At 54.2% G+C, this 13,627-nt stretch overlaps 1 protein-coding gene across 5 annotated transcripts in view; it reads left to right on the plus strand.

Annotated features, from left to right (window-relative positions):
• The window catches only part of RIN3 (Ras and Rab interactor 3), a 126,435-nt gene that overhangs the window by 88,702 nt on the left and 24,106 nt on the right, over positions 1-13,627 (plus strand). For 3 of the 5 annotated variants that reach the window (XM_036411571.2, XM_045571935.1, XM_045571936.1), the window contains exons 8-9: positions 6,444-6,575; positions 13,002-13,165. In XM_036411571.2, coding sequence (XP_036267464.1) covers positions 6,444-6,575; positions 13,002-13,165 — 296 coding nt within the window. Of the gene's footprint in view, positions 1-6,443; positions 6,576-7,455; positions 7,500-12,998; positions 13,166-13,627 lie in introns of those variants that run through there. The other 2 variants (XM_036411574.2, XM_045571937.1) reach the window with 2 other exon arrangements.

A 13,627-nucleotide genomic window follows, 5' to 3' on the forward strand; every position in this document is an offset into this window, starting at 1 on the left:
GCGAGGCAGGCTTTCTAAGTGCCCCTGGACCTTGACATCCAGGAGGGAGAGATGCCCGTATGAACCAAGCCTGGCAGTGAAGCACAGGCTTGCTTTTACACCCCACAACAGAAACGGGTTCAGACCCTCAAAGATGCCATGTTCTGAGGATTACTAGACATGTCATCCCCTGTCTTGCATACTAACCACGTCTAACATTCCTCATGTGCCAGTAACCCAGCAGGCACAGTGTTAATCTCCTCCCACCTGTCTCATTGAACCCTCACAGACACCCACAAGGTGTGGACACTCTTGCGCTCCCCGTTTCAGAGCCGAGGAAACTGAGGCTCAGCGAGCTGAGGCAGCATGCTCAGGGTCCTCCTGGGCAGGTGAGTGGCAGACTTGGGACTTGGAGCCCGGTGCCACGCTGAGCGGCTGCCTTCTCCTGCCTGTCCAGGGTGTCTCGGAGGAGAGGGGCCCACGTCATAGGCGGCCTCCGGGCTTCTCAGCCAGGCGGGGACTTTCGGCCTCAGGTCTCTGAGCTCACAGCTCCTGGGCTGGCTGGCTTGCGGGCTGAGCTCTCCAAAGAGGAACCCAGGGAGCTGGAGTGATTTCCTTGGGGATGTGGCCTTGCTCAAAGCAGAACTGAGACCGAGGCCAAACCGGCACGCAGGTCAGACAGCCGGACCGGACAGCTTTGAGGGCTCCATGGGGGAGAGGGGCAGGCTCCCGTCTCAGTCAGTCAGCCGGAGAAGCCGCCGTCTGTTTACAGCACCCCTAGCAGACGGCTCCCGCTGCCGGAGTAACTGTACAGCCTCCTGCTCCAGAGACTGTCTGCTTCCTGCCATCCTACGTTTTCATCAAGTAGCTTCACTTATCCAGCAGCTTCTCAGACATGCGTGCGTGATAGGGCTGTTGACAGAAGAACAGCCCCTGTCTTCAGGGTGGTCACTGTGCAGGCAGAAAAACAGCACCAAACAAACGACATCCGTGCAGTGAGATAAACGCGACTCATTCACGGAGCAAATATATTTATTCCACACCAACCAGGGGCACTGGCGGGGCGTTTCCTATCAGCAGTAAGCACCAGAAAGTCCCTGCCCTCACAGACCTTCCATTCCAGTGGGGAGAGACAGGTACGAAACAAGGAAACAAACACCAAACACATCCTCGGATGCTGGAACATGTTGCCTGGCTATACAAGGAGGGGTCCAGGCAGTGCTGAAGGAGTTTGCTGCCTGGGTTGGGAGGTCGGGGTGGGGGGTAAGGGCCTCTCTTATGCATTAATACAAATGTCCTATATAATAAAAGGCTAATATGCAAATCCGCCGAACGACCGGTCGCTGTGATGCACACTGACCACCAGGGGGCAGACGCTCAACACGGGAGCTGCCTCCTGGTGGCCCGTGCATTCCCACAGAGGGAGCACCACTCAGCCAGAAGCCACCTCCATGGCAGCACTAAGGACCCCCCTGGGGGGATGTCCAACTGCCGGCCTAGGCACGCTTCCCGTTGGACATCTCCTGAGGAGTCCCAGACTGTGAGAGGGCATAGGCCAGGCTGAGGCACTAACCTCCTCCACCCTCGTACATGAATGTCATCCACCGGGCCTCTAGTTTGTGTATAATATTTGTTTTTTCATTCATTTCGTTTATTTGTGAAGCATGCGGCCCACTGACCTCGAGTTTGACATGCTTGACCTAGTTGGTGGGGGGTGGGGTCTTTGGTAAGACTTCCTAGAGAAAGGATGTGGCTGTAAGTGGAGTTCACTGGTATACTGTTTACAAAACACGCGCTGCTTCTTTAAAGACGCACACCAATGTCGTTGCTGTGTGGGAGACGGAGGCACGGCCTTTGGAAGGAAAGGGGAGGGCTTGCCAGGTGGGTGAGTGTGGTGAAGACCAAGGGGCAGGAATGCAGGTGACTTGCTCTGAGGCCATCGACTGGGCCATGTGGCTGGAGGAGAGGAGGGTCAATCACGTGGGACTGGGATCTGTGGGCCCCATTGCGGAAGGCCTTGAAGGTCAGGGTAAGGGATCTGGACCTGATTCCCTAGGCCAGTGGGGAGCCATTGGTGGCTCTCGTGAAGAGACGTAGCATGATCAGAGCTGTCACTCGAGGTGAGCTGGGAGACAGAGTAGATCGTAGGACACGGAGCCTGCTGGGAGACAGGCCTGGAGAGTGGGGCTGGGTAAAGCAAAGGCTGAGCACAGGAGGCAGTCAGAAGGCAGACACCTGGGCTCTGGTCAGGCTGGCCACAGGGGAGAGAGAGCCCCGGAAGAAAAGGGGGAGTCCCAGGCCTTGCAGCTCGCACTTGAGGAGGAGGAGGGGATGGATTCCTTGGTGGAAATGGGAGGCCTCAGCAAGGGCTGGTTTCCAGGAAAAGATGATGCACACTCTGGCCTGGCCCCTGATGGGGAAGGAATCGTGGAGTCTCTGCAAAGACTTATCTGAGTTGGTGCCAAGCCACTAGCTCTGAGGCCTTGCTGGGAGCTCAGCAGTCATCCATCACCCATTCATTCACTCATTCATTCCTCCAGCATTGTGCCATGCCCAGCACTGTGCCATGCTCCGTGTACTGGGGAGACAGAGAGTGGCTCATGGGTAGGTGGAGAGACATGTGTCGGAGTCCCCTGCAGCGGGTGGCTGAATACAGTATGGTGGGAATCAAGGAGATGCGCCCCCAAACCCGCCTCTTGATGCACCACGTCAGCCAAGATTCTCAAGAAGAGAAGAAAAAGAAAGGGGAAAGGACTCTCCAATCCCGCAGAGCACAGAGCCACAGTCTGAGAGCTTCCTTCCCCCGTCTGTAAGTCCTCAAACCCGGGCCCACGCTGGACCATCCTTTTGGCTGAAAGCCACTGTCCCTCAAGCAGGATTTCCCATGTTGGCACTAGAGACAGTTAAGGGATGAGTAGTTCTGTATTGCGGGGGCTGTCCTGTGCACCCTAACATGTGTGGCAGCATCCATGGCCTCGGTGCCCGGGGGACCATCACTCTAGTGGGGACAATGAAAAAGCGACTCCAGATGCTGTCACACGGCCCCTCAAAGGTCAAGGCCCCCCGCTTGACAGCCACGGGTCAAAAGCAAATGAGCATGCCTGACGGTGTTCCTCGGTATAACACCCCCAGAAGGTGGTGTTCTCAGCCTAATCCCATGGGATAGCATGTTCTCTGGGCCAGTTCACCTCGGACTGGAGACGCAGGCTCAGAGAAGTAAAGCAATTGGCCCAAGGTCACACAGCTCGGCAGCAGTTTGCTGGGACTCCCCGTGGCTCTGCCTGACTCTGCCATTCAGTGCTGTGTTCCCAACCCCTTCAGCCCATTCGTCTTACAGGTAGAAAGCTCCCATACCCTCTGGGCTTCTCACCATTTCAGCATATGTCAAGCGAACAAAGCATGGGAGTCAGTAATGGCTCACCTTCCCATAGCACTGTGTGGGTTCCATATCACGTTTATGTTATTTTCCTCATGTTATTCTCTTGAAAACCTGAAAGACCATCAGGGCCTGTGGTGCTGGCCCCATGTTGCAGATGTAAAAACTGAGTGTGACCAAAAAAAAGAAAGAGAAAAAAAAATAAGCTGAGTGCGGCCAGGAAGACAGGCCACAGGCACACCTTTCTCTGAAAGCAAGCAAGGAGGAGTGGAAATATGGAGATGCCCATGCCCACTCAGAACCCACTGAGACAGTGCTGGCTTATGCTTCTCGGGGTGTGATCTAGAGACCCTCATGAGGGCTGTGGGGACAGAATGTTCCCGAGGTGCTGGGATAGTAAACACTGAGCTCCTGTATTTCTTCAAAAGAAACTCTGTTCCCATTAGTAGCCACTCCCCATCTCCTCTTCCCCCCAGTGCTTGGCAACCACTAGTCTACTTCTGTCTCCCTGGATTTGCTTATCCCGGGTTTATCCTGGACATCTATACTAAAAAATAGATAATATGCTAATTAGACCTGGCCGACCAGCCATCTTCAGGACATCCAGCTGTCTTCCCCACAAAGCCATGATTGGGGGGGGGGGGGGGGGGGGCAGTTAGGGGTGATCAGGCTGGCAGGGGAGGGAAGTTGGGGGTGACCAGGCCAGCAGGGGAGGGAAGTTGGGGGTGACCAGGCCAGCAGGGGAGGGAAGTTGGGGGTGACCAGGCCAGCAGGGGAGGGAAGTTGGGGGTGACCAGGCCAGCAGGGGAGGGCAATTGGGGGCATTAGCAGTCAGGCAGGTGAGTGGTTAGGAGCCAGTGGTCCTGGATTGTGAGAGGGATGTCCAACTGCCACAGGGATCAGGCCTAAACTGTCAGTCAGACATCCCCTGAGGGTTCCCAGATTGGAGAGAGTGCAGGCTGGGCTGAGAGGCACCCCACCACTCCCCCCCTGCATTCTCCCCCCCGCCCCCATGAATTTCATGCACTGGGCCTCTAGTTCATAAAAATGGAATCATACAGTATGTGCAACATGAGGTCTTCGAGGATTGCTCCTTTCACGTAGCATAATGATCTCAAGGTTAATTGGTGTCAGAGCATGTACCAGTAGTGTGTTCTATTTATTGCCAGCTGGTGTCCCATTGTCTGCATCGACTACATTTTGTCTGTTCGTTCACCAGCCGATAAATATTTTTGCTGTTTTCTGCCTTTGGGCTTTTATGAATGATGTTGCACAACCCTGTGTGTGAACATTTCTCTCAGGTGTGTGACCAGGAGTGGAATTCCTGGGTCAAGCATTAAGATGAGTAATCGTTTAATTCATTATTTTAAAAAATAAAAATCAGTGCACAAAAATTCGTAAGGAACAAAACATCCACCTTTTTAAGCCAAGGCAGGGTGTTGTCTGTTTTGTGGCCTGGTGTGATTACACAACAGAAACGGTCATTTCCAATCAGCTGGGGACTTCCTGGGCTCGCGTGAGTTTATGGAGCTGACTATGGCATGCAGTCAGCTTTGTAACCCGGGTTTGACATGCAGTCATGTTTTTTCACTAACTTCTTCCACTTGGGTTCAAAATATGAGGGGATATTTTGATAAGTAGCTGTAGGCGCACACATTTCCTGTTGCCAGAGACCCCAATATGACTCAATAAAGCACTGACTGCTGACATGGTTTTCATTTAATTCTCAAATCTCCACCTCATTCTCCAGCCTCTCTGCCAAGGTTAGAGGAGGGCAGGAATGTCCCCGGGTTTGCAGCTAGTGAGTGGGAGAGCTGGGATTTGAACCTGGGCCCGAGGCCAGAGGCCTAGCTCTACACCACTCACTGCCCCTCTCATGGCTTCATAATACGTGTGGCCAAGAGAGAGCCACTTAAGCTCTCTGAGCCTCGGTCTCTTCTTCGGGCAAAATACCCACTGTGTGATCGTTGTAAGGAATGATGTGCACATGCACAGCTAACTGTGAAATGTGCCTCGTTCCTGGGAAGAGGTTGATGTTTTGTTCATTACACATTTTTTAAAATATATTTTATTGAATTTTTTACAGAGAAGAAGAGAGAGGGACAGAGAGTTAGAAACATCGATGAGAGAGAATCATCCATCAGCTGCCTCTTACACATCCCCCACTGGGGATGTGCCCGCAACCAAGGTACATGCCCTTGACCAGAATCTAACCTGGGACCTTTCAGTCCACAGGCCAACGCTCTATCCACTGAGCCAAACCGGTTTTGGCTCATTATACATTTTTGGGCACTCATTTTATTTTTTAAAATAATGAATTAAATGATTACTCATCTTAACATCTGACCCACAGAAGCAGCAGGGAGGCGCTCTCCCTTTTAAAGGAAACCCTCTGGAAAGGGCGCCACTTCAGCCCAAGGAAGGAATGTCGAATGTGGGATTTCTGACCTGATAGCGTTGATTGAGGGAGGGCTTTCTGTGTTGCAGATGGAGGGAAATGTGTGGTTCCAGAGGGACAGTGGGGGGTGGGGAAGGGGGGGTTAAAGATCAACCAAAGGACTTGTAAGCATGCATATAAGCATAACCCATGGACACAAACAGTAGAGGGGTGAGGGCGTGTGCTGGGGGTGGGAATGGCTGGGGAGAGGTCAGTAGGGGAAAAGGGAGACATACTATGTAATACTTTCAACAATAAAGAATTTAAAAATAATAATAAAGGGACAGGGAGCCTTCGCAGAAGACAGGTGCTTCTGGGTGGGCCCGTGGATAAGCGTGGTGTGAACTTGACTGTCAGTTAGGCAGCAAGTGGCATTGAGGGGAAGAGCTGGGAAAGAGGAACGGACTGAGTACCTTCAGAGGGCATCTTTCTCGGTTCCTTCTTCCCAAGCCCAGACCGTGTCACAGCCCACCCCATGAAGTCTGGTTCCAGGGCCGCCCTGGTCCTGAGAGTCGTAAGCAAGCAGGACGGTTCCTCTTCTAGCGGTGACTACCAGCTGCCCAGAAAGCCACTGGCCCCTTCGCCTGGGCAGGGGGCCGCTCCCAGGGAGAGCCTCCCACCCACCACCTTCTGCCTCCTTCCTCCTCGCAGGGAAGCCCTACGGGGCAGACGACTTCCTGCCCGTGCTCATGTACGTGCTGGCCCGCAGCAACCTCACCGAGATGCTTCTCAACGTGGAGTACATGATGGAGCTCATGGACCCCGCCCTGCAGCTGGGGGAGGGTGAGTCACTCCGAGGCGGTCTCTAGGCCCCAGGGGCCTAGGGCACACCCCCAACCCAGCCTGGCCGGGGGGTACACGGGGCAACCCAATGAGCACCTCCCAGGTGTCAGATTCCACTGAGCTTTGGGGACCCAGCATAGAACCCGACACAGACCCTGTGCTGGTGGAGCTCACAGACGAGCAGGGGAGCTGGGCCAATCAAGGGACCATGTCACTGCTGCTGGACATATGCTGAGATGGTGAGAAGCCCAGAGGGTATGGGAGCTTGTTTACCCAGGCCGTGCAGTCAGAGAAGGCTTCCCGGAGGAGGTCACACCTGAGCTGAACAAGGAAGATTGACTAGGAACCAGCCAGATAAAGAATGGGAAATGGCCCTAGCTGGGTTTGCTCAATGGTTAGAGCATCAGCCCAAAGACTGAAGGTCGTGGGATTTTGATTTTGATGAAGGGCACATACCTCGGTTGCAGGCCCCATCCCCGGCCCTGGTTGGGGAGTGCGCGGGAGGCAACCAATCGATGTATTTCTCTCATATAGATGTTTTTCTCTCTCTGTCTCTACCCCTGCCTTCCACTTTCTAAAGATCAATGGAAAAAATATCCTCTGGTGAGGATTAACAAGAAAACAGCAGGGGGAGCAGCAGTTGCTAGAAGTGTGAGAGAGAAGGCTATGCCGCAGGCAGTGGCCATGGGGATTCTGAGCAGAACGATGGTCATTTCTCAGCCCCCGTGGGCTCTCAGCCCCCTGCTCAGCCAGCCCTGGGCCAGGTCCTCAGTGGGCGGAGGTTAAGGCCATGAGTAAGTAACAAGGCTGTGGTCTGCTCCGCCCACCCCCAGTTTTCCTTCCCCTTTCTCCCTTCCCTCCCTTTCCTCCACCCACTCAGCCTCAGCCACGCCTCCACCAAGAATCCCAGAGGTGCAGCCCGCCCAGTATCAGCTCCGAGGGACCCAGAATTGTCCTCTAAGACAAGGCTTTCAGGCCCCAAGAGGCCCCTTTGGGCTTTGTGGTTTTATGCTAAACTGGCCCTCTTTGCATTTGTTTGCATTTTTAGCAAACATCAGTCCTCATCTCTGAGCAACAGCTTCTGTGATTTCTTGGAAGGTCAGAGGAGCGTGTAAAGCGTGAAGTTTACTGTCACATATGACTTCGGTTTGTGCCCTGGGACCACGAGATCTATTTTTCTCTCCTCCATAGTTAAAACTTCCCTGCAGTTGGAACAACCTGTCTTCCAGGGGGTGTAGGAATTCAGTAGAAGCCAGACTTCTTCAACAGTGATTATCAGCCACCCAGTACATCCATCCATCCACCCATCTATCCACTCACTCACCCATCCACCTACCCACCCATCCATCCACCCCCATCTATCCACCCATCATCTATCCACTCACCCATTCACCCACCCATCCATCTATCTATCCATCTATCCCCCATCCATCTACCCATCTATCCACCGACTCACCCACCCATCCATCCACCCATCCATCTTCCTCCCATCCATCCACCCATCTATCTACCCACTCACCCATCCACCCCCATTTATCCACCCACTCACTCATCCACCTCCATCTATCCACCCATCTATCCACCCACTCACCCACCCACTCACCCATCTGTCTACCCACATACCCATCTGTCCACTCACTCACCCACCCACCCACCCATCCATCCATCCATCTATCCACCTCCCATCCATCCACCCATCTATCTACCCACTCACCCATCTATCCCCATCTATCCACCCATCTATCCACCCACTTACCCATCCATCCCCATCTATCCACCCATCTATCCACCCACTCACCCATCCACTCACCCATATGTCTACCCACATACCCATCCTCCCACCTGTTCATCCATCGACCCATCTATCCATCTACCCACCCTTCTGTCTATCTACCCAGATACCTACCTACCCATATACCCACCATCCATCTACCCATATATTCACCCATCTATCTATCTACCAGCCTATCCATCTACTCATCCATCCATCCATCCACCCATCTATCCACCTATGCACCCATCCATCTATCTACCTAGATGCCTACCCACCAATCCTTCCATTCATTCATCCATCCATCCACCCACCCTCCCACCCATCCATCCACCCATTCATTCGTTCATCTAGCAGCTACTCTATGAGCCCTTCTGTGTGCTTAGGGCCCCTGCCAGGCACTTGGGTTGCAGTGCAGGCAAGACAGGTGAGGCTGATAGTCTCATGAAAATGAATGGATGCCTTATTCTGCTCTGTCACGTCTAGTATATGTGGAGAAGACAGGGAGAAGACTGGTGGGATAGGACAGTCGGGCAGGACAAGGCTCAGATGACCAATAGAGTCACTGAACACAGAATCTTCTCGTTGCTTTTTTTGTTTTTCGAATGTCCCACAGTGTGCATATGTTGCTCATCTTCCTGGGAAGAAATCATTTACAAATCCTGTGAAAGGATTGACCCCAGGCCCCCAGGGCTGTTATGGAGTCTTAGAGACAAAAGATGGCACGAGGCCGGGAGGCTCTGTGGGTGGACTCCTAAATGGTCCTCCACGCCAGGCACAGGGGCTGAGCAGGGACATCCTTGGCCCAACTACTCTCTCCTTATGGACCTCACCCCCACCCCAATCCTGCCATGGCCTCCTGCGTCCTCCTTCCTGTTCCTGAAGCTTGTGGGTTCTAGTGGAAAAATGAAAGTATAAATAAATATATAAAGGTCTTAAATGGTTTATCGTTTCTAACCCAAGGCTGCTTCAATCCCCTGCAGCCTGCCCTCTTTCAGACTTAAGTAGCCAAAAAAAACCTCATCCCACTTCTGGCCCTGTGAGGGGATTTCAAAGGAATCTGTGGGGTGTTTGCTGGAATAGCAATTAAATGGGACAAACCTAGCCAGGCTGCTACACTTGCCCCTCCCAGCTGCCCTGCCAGGGGGCAAATGTCACACCATGCTGCACACACCTGCGTCTGTGATCCTAGGCCGATAGCCAGGGTGGGAGGTCACAGCACCCAGGCCAGGCCTCAACACCTATTAGCCTCCCGTTGTGAGATGACTTGGGGAGTCTCCAGCTTGGGCAGGGGCTCCCAACCTTCAAGTCTGCCAGCTGTCAGACCCCCATCTGGAAGTATCTGGGCCCAAGGATGAGGGACAGGCACTGTGTTTCTCCCGCTTCACCCTCACGTCCTAGCTGGGTGGGGGAGGGTGAACAGATGGTGAATATACGTACAGGGCTTACAGAGTGCAAGGTCCCAGGATGCAAGGTCCAAGGGGGCCCCAGCGCTAAAGCCCCTGAGTGCAGGTAAAGAGGGTGCGAACGGTCCCTGCCCTTGGTCCTCACGGAGCTCAGAGATGTTTGGGACATAGGCGTCCTTGGGGAGTCCCCAGTCTGGAGCACTTCAGTTGCTAGAACCTGAGAGGAGAAGTAGCACAGGATGTAGTAAAAAGAGCAGTGTGGAGGCTGGATTTCGGTCCTGGCTCTGCCTCTGATTGGCTGGAGACCTGGGCCAAGTGGTTTGACCTCTCTGGCTCGGCAAAGGGAAGGCATTGGGCAGGATTTGGGGTTTTCCACTGTCTGAGCCATTTTGTGTTCTGCAGAGATAGCCAGAGACAGAGGGAGTGGAGGAGCTGGGCTCTGCCTTCTCGTGTTTCACGGTTCATAGTAGCACACGGCTCTGCATTCAACAGAAAGCCCGAAAGCTGGGCTCCGGAGTCTGGGCCCTGTGGGACCATCGTGTTCCACCTGCTGTAGCTTGGCAAAGAACAAGTGACGGGGTCCCGTTTTCTCTGTAGCAAGCCTATCTATCGATGTGAGAGGTCAGGGTAGATCAGGCTGGGGAGATGCGAAGTAGAGAGTTCCTAAGCCTTAGGCTGATGGTGCCCCAGCCCCCTGCTAGCCTCTTCCTGCAGCTCCCACCATTCTGCCACTGTGGGATAGACAGCTCCAATTCCAAACCGCTCCCAGAAGCAGCCTCCTGGACTCATTCCCCCATATCCACTCTCCACGCTGGCTGACAGTTGGCCATCATGGGCCAATATCTTACTAGGGGCAGTGAGCTTTACCCGTCCATGGGAATCACTTTCTCCCCAAAGAGAACCACCAGCTGCAAACCTCACTGTGGTTGGAGTCGCCTGCCACCTAGTGGCCCGCGGTGGCACAGCATAGCTTCAGGTCAAAGGGAAGTGGCCTGAAGGGTCTTGTCTCCTGGACCATGAAAATAAATCAGGACATGAGCAAGAGGAGTGCGCTGCAGGACTTGGGGTTCCTTCCCCTTCTCCTGAGAGGGTGAGAAGCCCCAGAGCACCTCTCTTAGGTCACCTCATTACTAAGCACTGTCCATATAGTCCCCACACGGGTATTATGGGATTGGCGGATGAGGAAACAGGTGCAGCGTGGACACTAACTCACCTGAGATCACAGGGCAGAGTTCTAGATCCTGCTCTGACTCCAGAACTCTGTTCTCCATCAGCCCACCCCACTCGGGTCCCAGCCAGGGAGACGCGATCAGGGTTGGGAAACAGGACCATTGAGGCACACCAGCTAGAGGACAGGGACTCCCGGGCAGCGAGGGCTGGAGGCACTCGGAAAGACTTCCAGGCACACGCAGGCTTCCTGCTCCCCTGAGAAAGGAGACGCACGGGTGGTTCACTGGCCCTTCTCCGACACGGAACGCCAGGCCAAGTTCTACACGGGCCTCAGCACACCTATTCCTTTTTAGTGTCTCCTTCCTACTATGACAGGGTGTGCGATCCTGTGGCCATGAACCCCTTTATTGTAACCTCCGCCCAACCCAGCCGGGGCGCGGCCTTCTCTCATGTCGGTTGTAGAGTTTGTAGGTAAATGTAGCTTCATCCAGGGCCGTGGTCGGCAAACTGAGGCTCGCGAGCCACATGCGGCCCTTTGACCCCTTGAGTGTGGCTCTTCCACAAAACGCCACGGCCTGGGCGAGCCTATTTTGAGGAAGTGGCGTTAGAAGAAGTTTACGTTGAAAACACGTGGCTCTCAGAAGAAGTTTCAGTCGTTGCACTGTTGGTATTTGGCTCCGTGGACTGATGAGTTTGCCGACCACGGATCCAGGGGAAGTTAAGGATGCTTTAAGCTGCCGATAACTCACGATGCAGCTGATCGTGGTTTAAATCAGCGTGCAGGGCTGTCCCTCTCCTGCACCAAGAAGTTGTGGGGGAACATGCAACTGATCGTGACGGCGGTTTTTAGCCTTGCCCTCAGGAGAGCATGGACCCAGCCTCTCCCTTGTTCTTAGGGTGGGAGGCTCTGTCTGTGTACCCCTCACCCTGTCACAAAACTGCTGCTGAGCCTTGGGGCTTACTTCTGTGCTCCAGGCCCGAAGAAGGGAACGGCAAAACCCAAAGGGGCATATCAGCTGAGTCTGCTCCTTTTCATATACGTGAACTAGAGGCCCAGTGCACGACATTCATGCACTGAGGTGGGGGTCCCTCAGTCCAGGACCCCTTGGCGGACATCTCCTGAGGGGTCCTGAGTACTGCTGTGGAACTGTGAGCCCGGCTTAGTGCTTAGGGGTCCTCAGGTCTCACCAGCTCTGAGCCTGGCTTCTGACTGAGTGGCGCTCCCCTTGTGGGAGTGCACTGGCCACCAGGGGACAGCTCTTGCATTGAGCGTCTGCCCCCTGTTGGTCAGTGCGCGTCATAGCGACTGGTTGTTCCGCCGTTGGGTTGATTTGCATATTAGCCTTCTATTATATAGGATTAATAGAAGCTACTATTTCTTACTTTTTTAAAAAATATATATTTTATTGATTTTTTACAGAGAGGAAGAGAGAGAGATAGAGAGCTAGAAACGTCAATGAGAGAGAAACATCGACCTGCTGCCTCTTGCACACCCCCCACCGGGGATGTGCCTGCAACCAATGTACATGCCCTTGACCGGAATTGAACCGGGACCCTTCAGTCTGCAGTCCGACGCTCTACCGCTGAGCCAAACCGGTTTTGGCTATTTCTTATTTTTTAATTGGATTTATTGGGGTGACATTGGTTAATAAAATTACATAGGTTTCAGGTGTACAATTCTCTAATACATCCATCTGTATTGTGTGCTCCCTACCCAAGAGTCTGCCCTACCTGGGATAGACTTGCACTTACATCTAAATAGCCAGAATGGGGTCTCCTGTTCTCTACCCCAAGTTGCAAGGGAGTCAAGGCAGTCAGCATTTTCAACTAATTGTTATTTCCCTCAAAAAGGTAAAGGTCGGTTAGTAAGGAGAAAAGAGAAGATGGAGTTTGGGCGGGTCACTAGGAGAATCAGCCTCATGTCAAAAATCATTGTCCTGGTGCCTGAAGGGCTGGGGGAGAGGCCCGGGGGGTGGGAGGGAACCCCACGAAAGTCCTCCTTCCTCTCGAAAGTGAGGTGCTCCCTTTGTGGGTGGGCCCGGGCGGGCCTAGCCAACCTGCACACCCTGGTCTCCGCAGGTTCCTACTACCTGACCACCACCTACGGGGCCCTGGAGCACATCAAGAACTATGACAAGATCACGGTGACCAGGCAGCTGAGCGTGGAGGTGCAGGACTCCATCCACCGCTGGGAGCGCCGGCGCACGCTCAACAAGGCCCGCGCCTCCCGCTCCTCCGTGCAGGTGCCGCGGGGACGGGGGCGGGAGGGGACCAGGCCCACACACCATCCCACTGCCAGGGGAAGGGACTGTGCCCACACACCATCCCACTGCCAGGCCCACACACCATCCCACTGCCAGGGGAGGGGACTGTGCCCACACACCATCCCACTGCCAGGCCCACACACCATCCCACTGCCAGGCCCACACACCATCCCACTGCCAGGCCCACACACCATCCCACTGCCAGGCCCACACACCATCCCACTGCCAGGCCCACACACCATCCCACTGCCAGGCCCACACACCATCCCACTGCCAGGCCCACACACCATCCCACTGCCAGGGGAGGGACTGTGCCCACACACCATCCCACTGCCAGGCCCACACACCATCCCACTGCCAGGGGAGGGGACTGTGCCCACACACCATCCCACTGCCAGGCCCACACACCATCCCACTGCCAGGCCCACACACCATCCCACT

This window comes from Pipistrellus kuhlii, unplaced genomic scaffold, assembly GCF_014108245.1.
Source record: "Pipistrellus kuhlii isolate mPipKuh1 unplaced genomic scaffold, mPipKuh1.p scaffold_m20_p_41, whole genome shotgun sequence".
Classification (NCBI taxonomy): Eukaryota; Metazoa; Chordata; class Mammalia; order Chiroptera; family Vespertilionidae; genus Pipistrellus; species Pipistrellus kuhlii.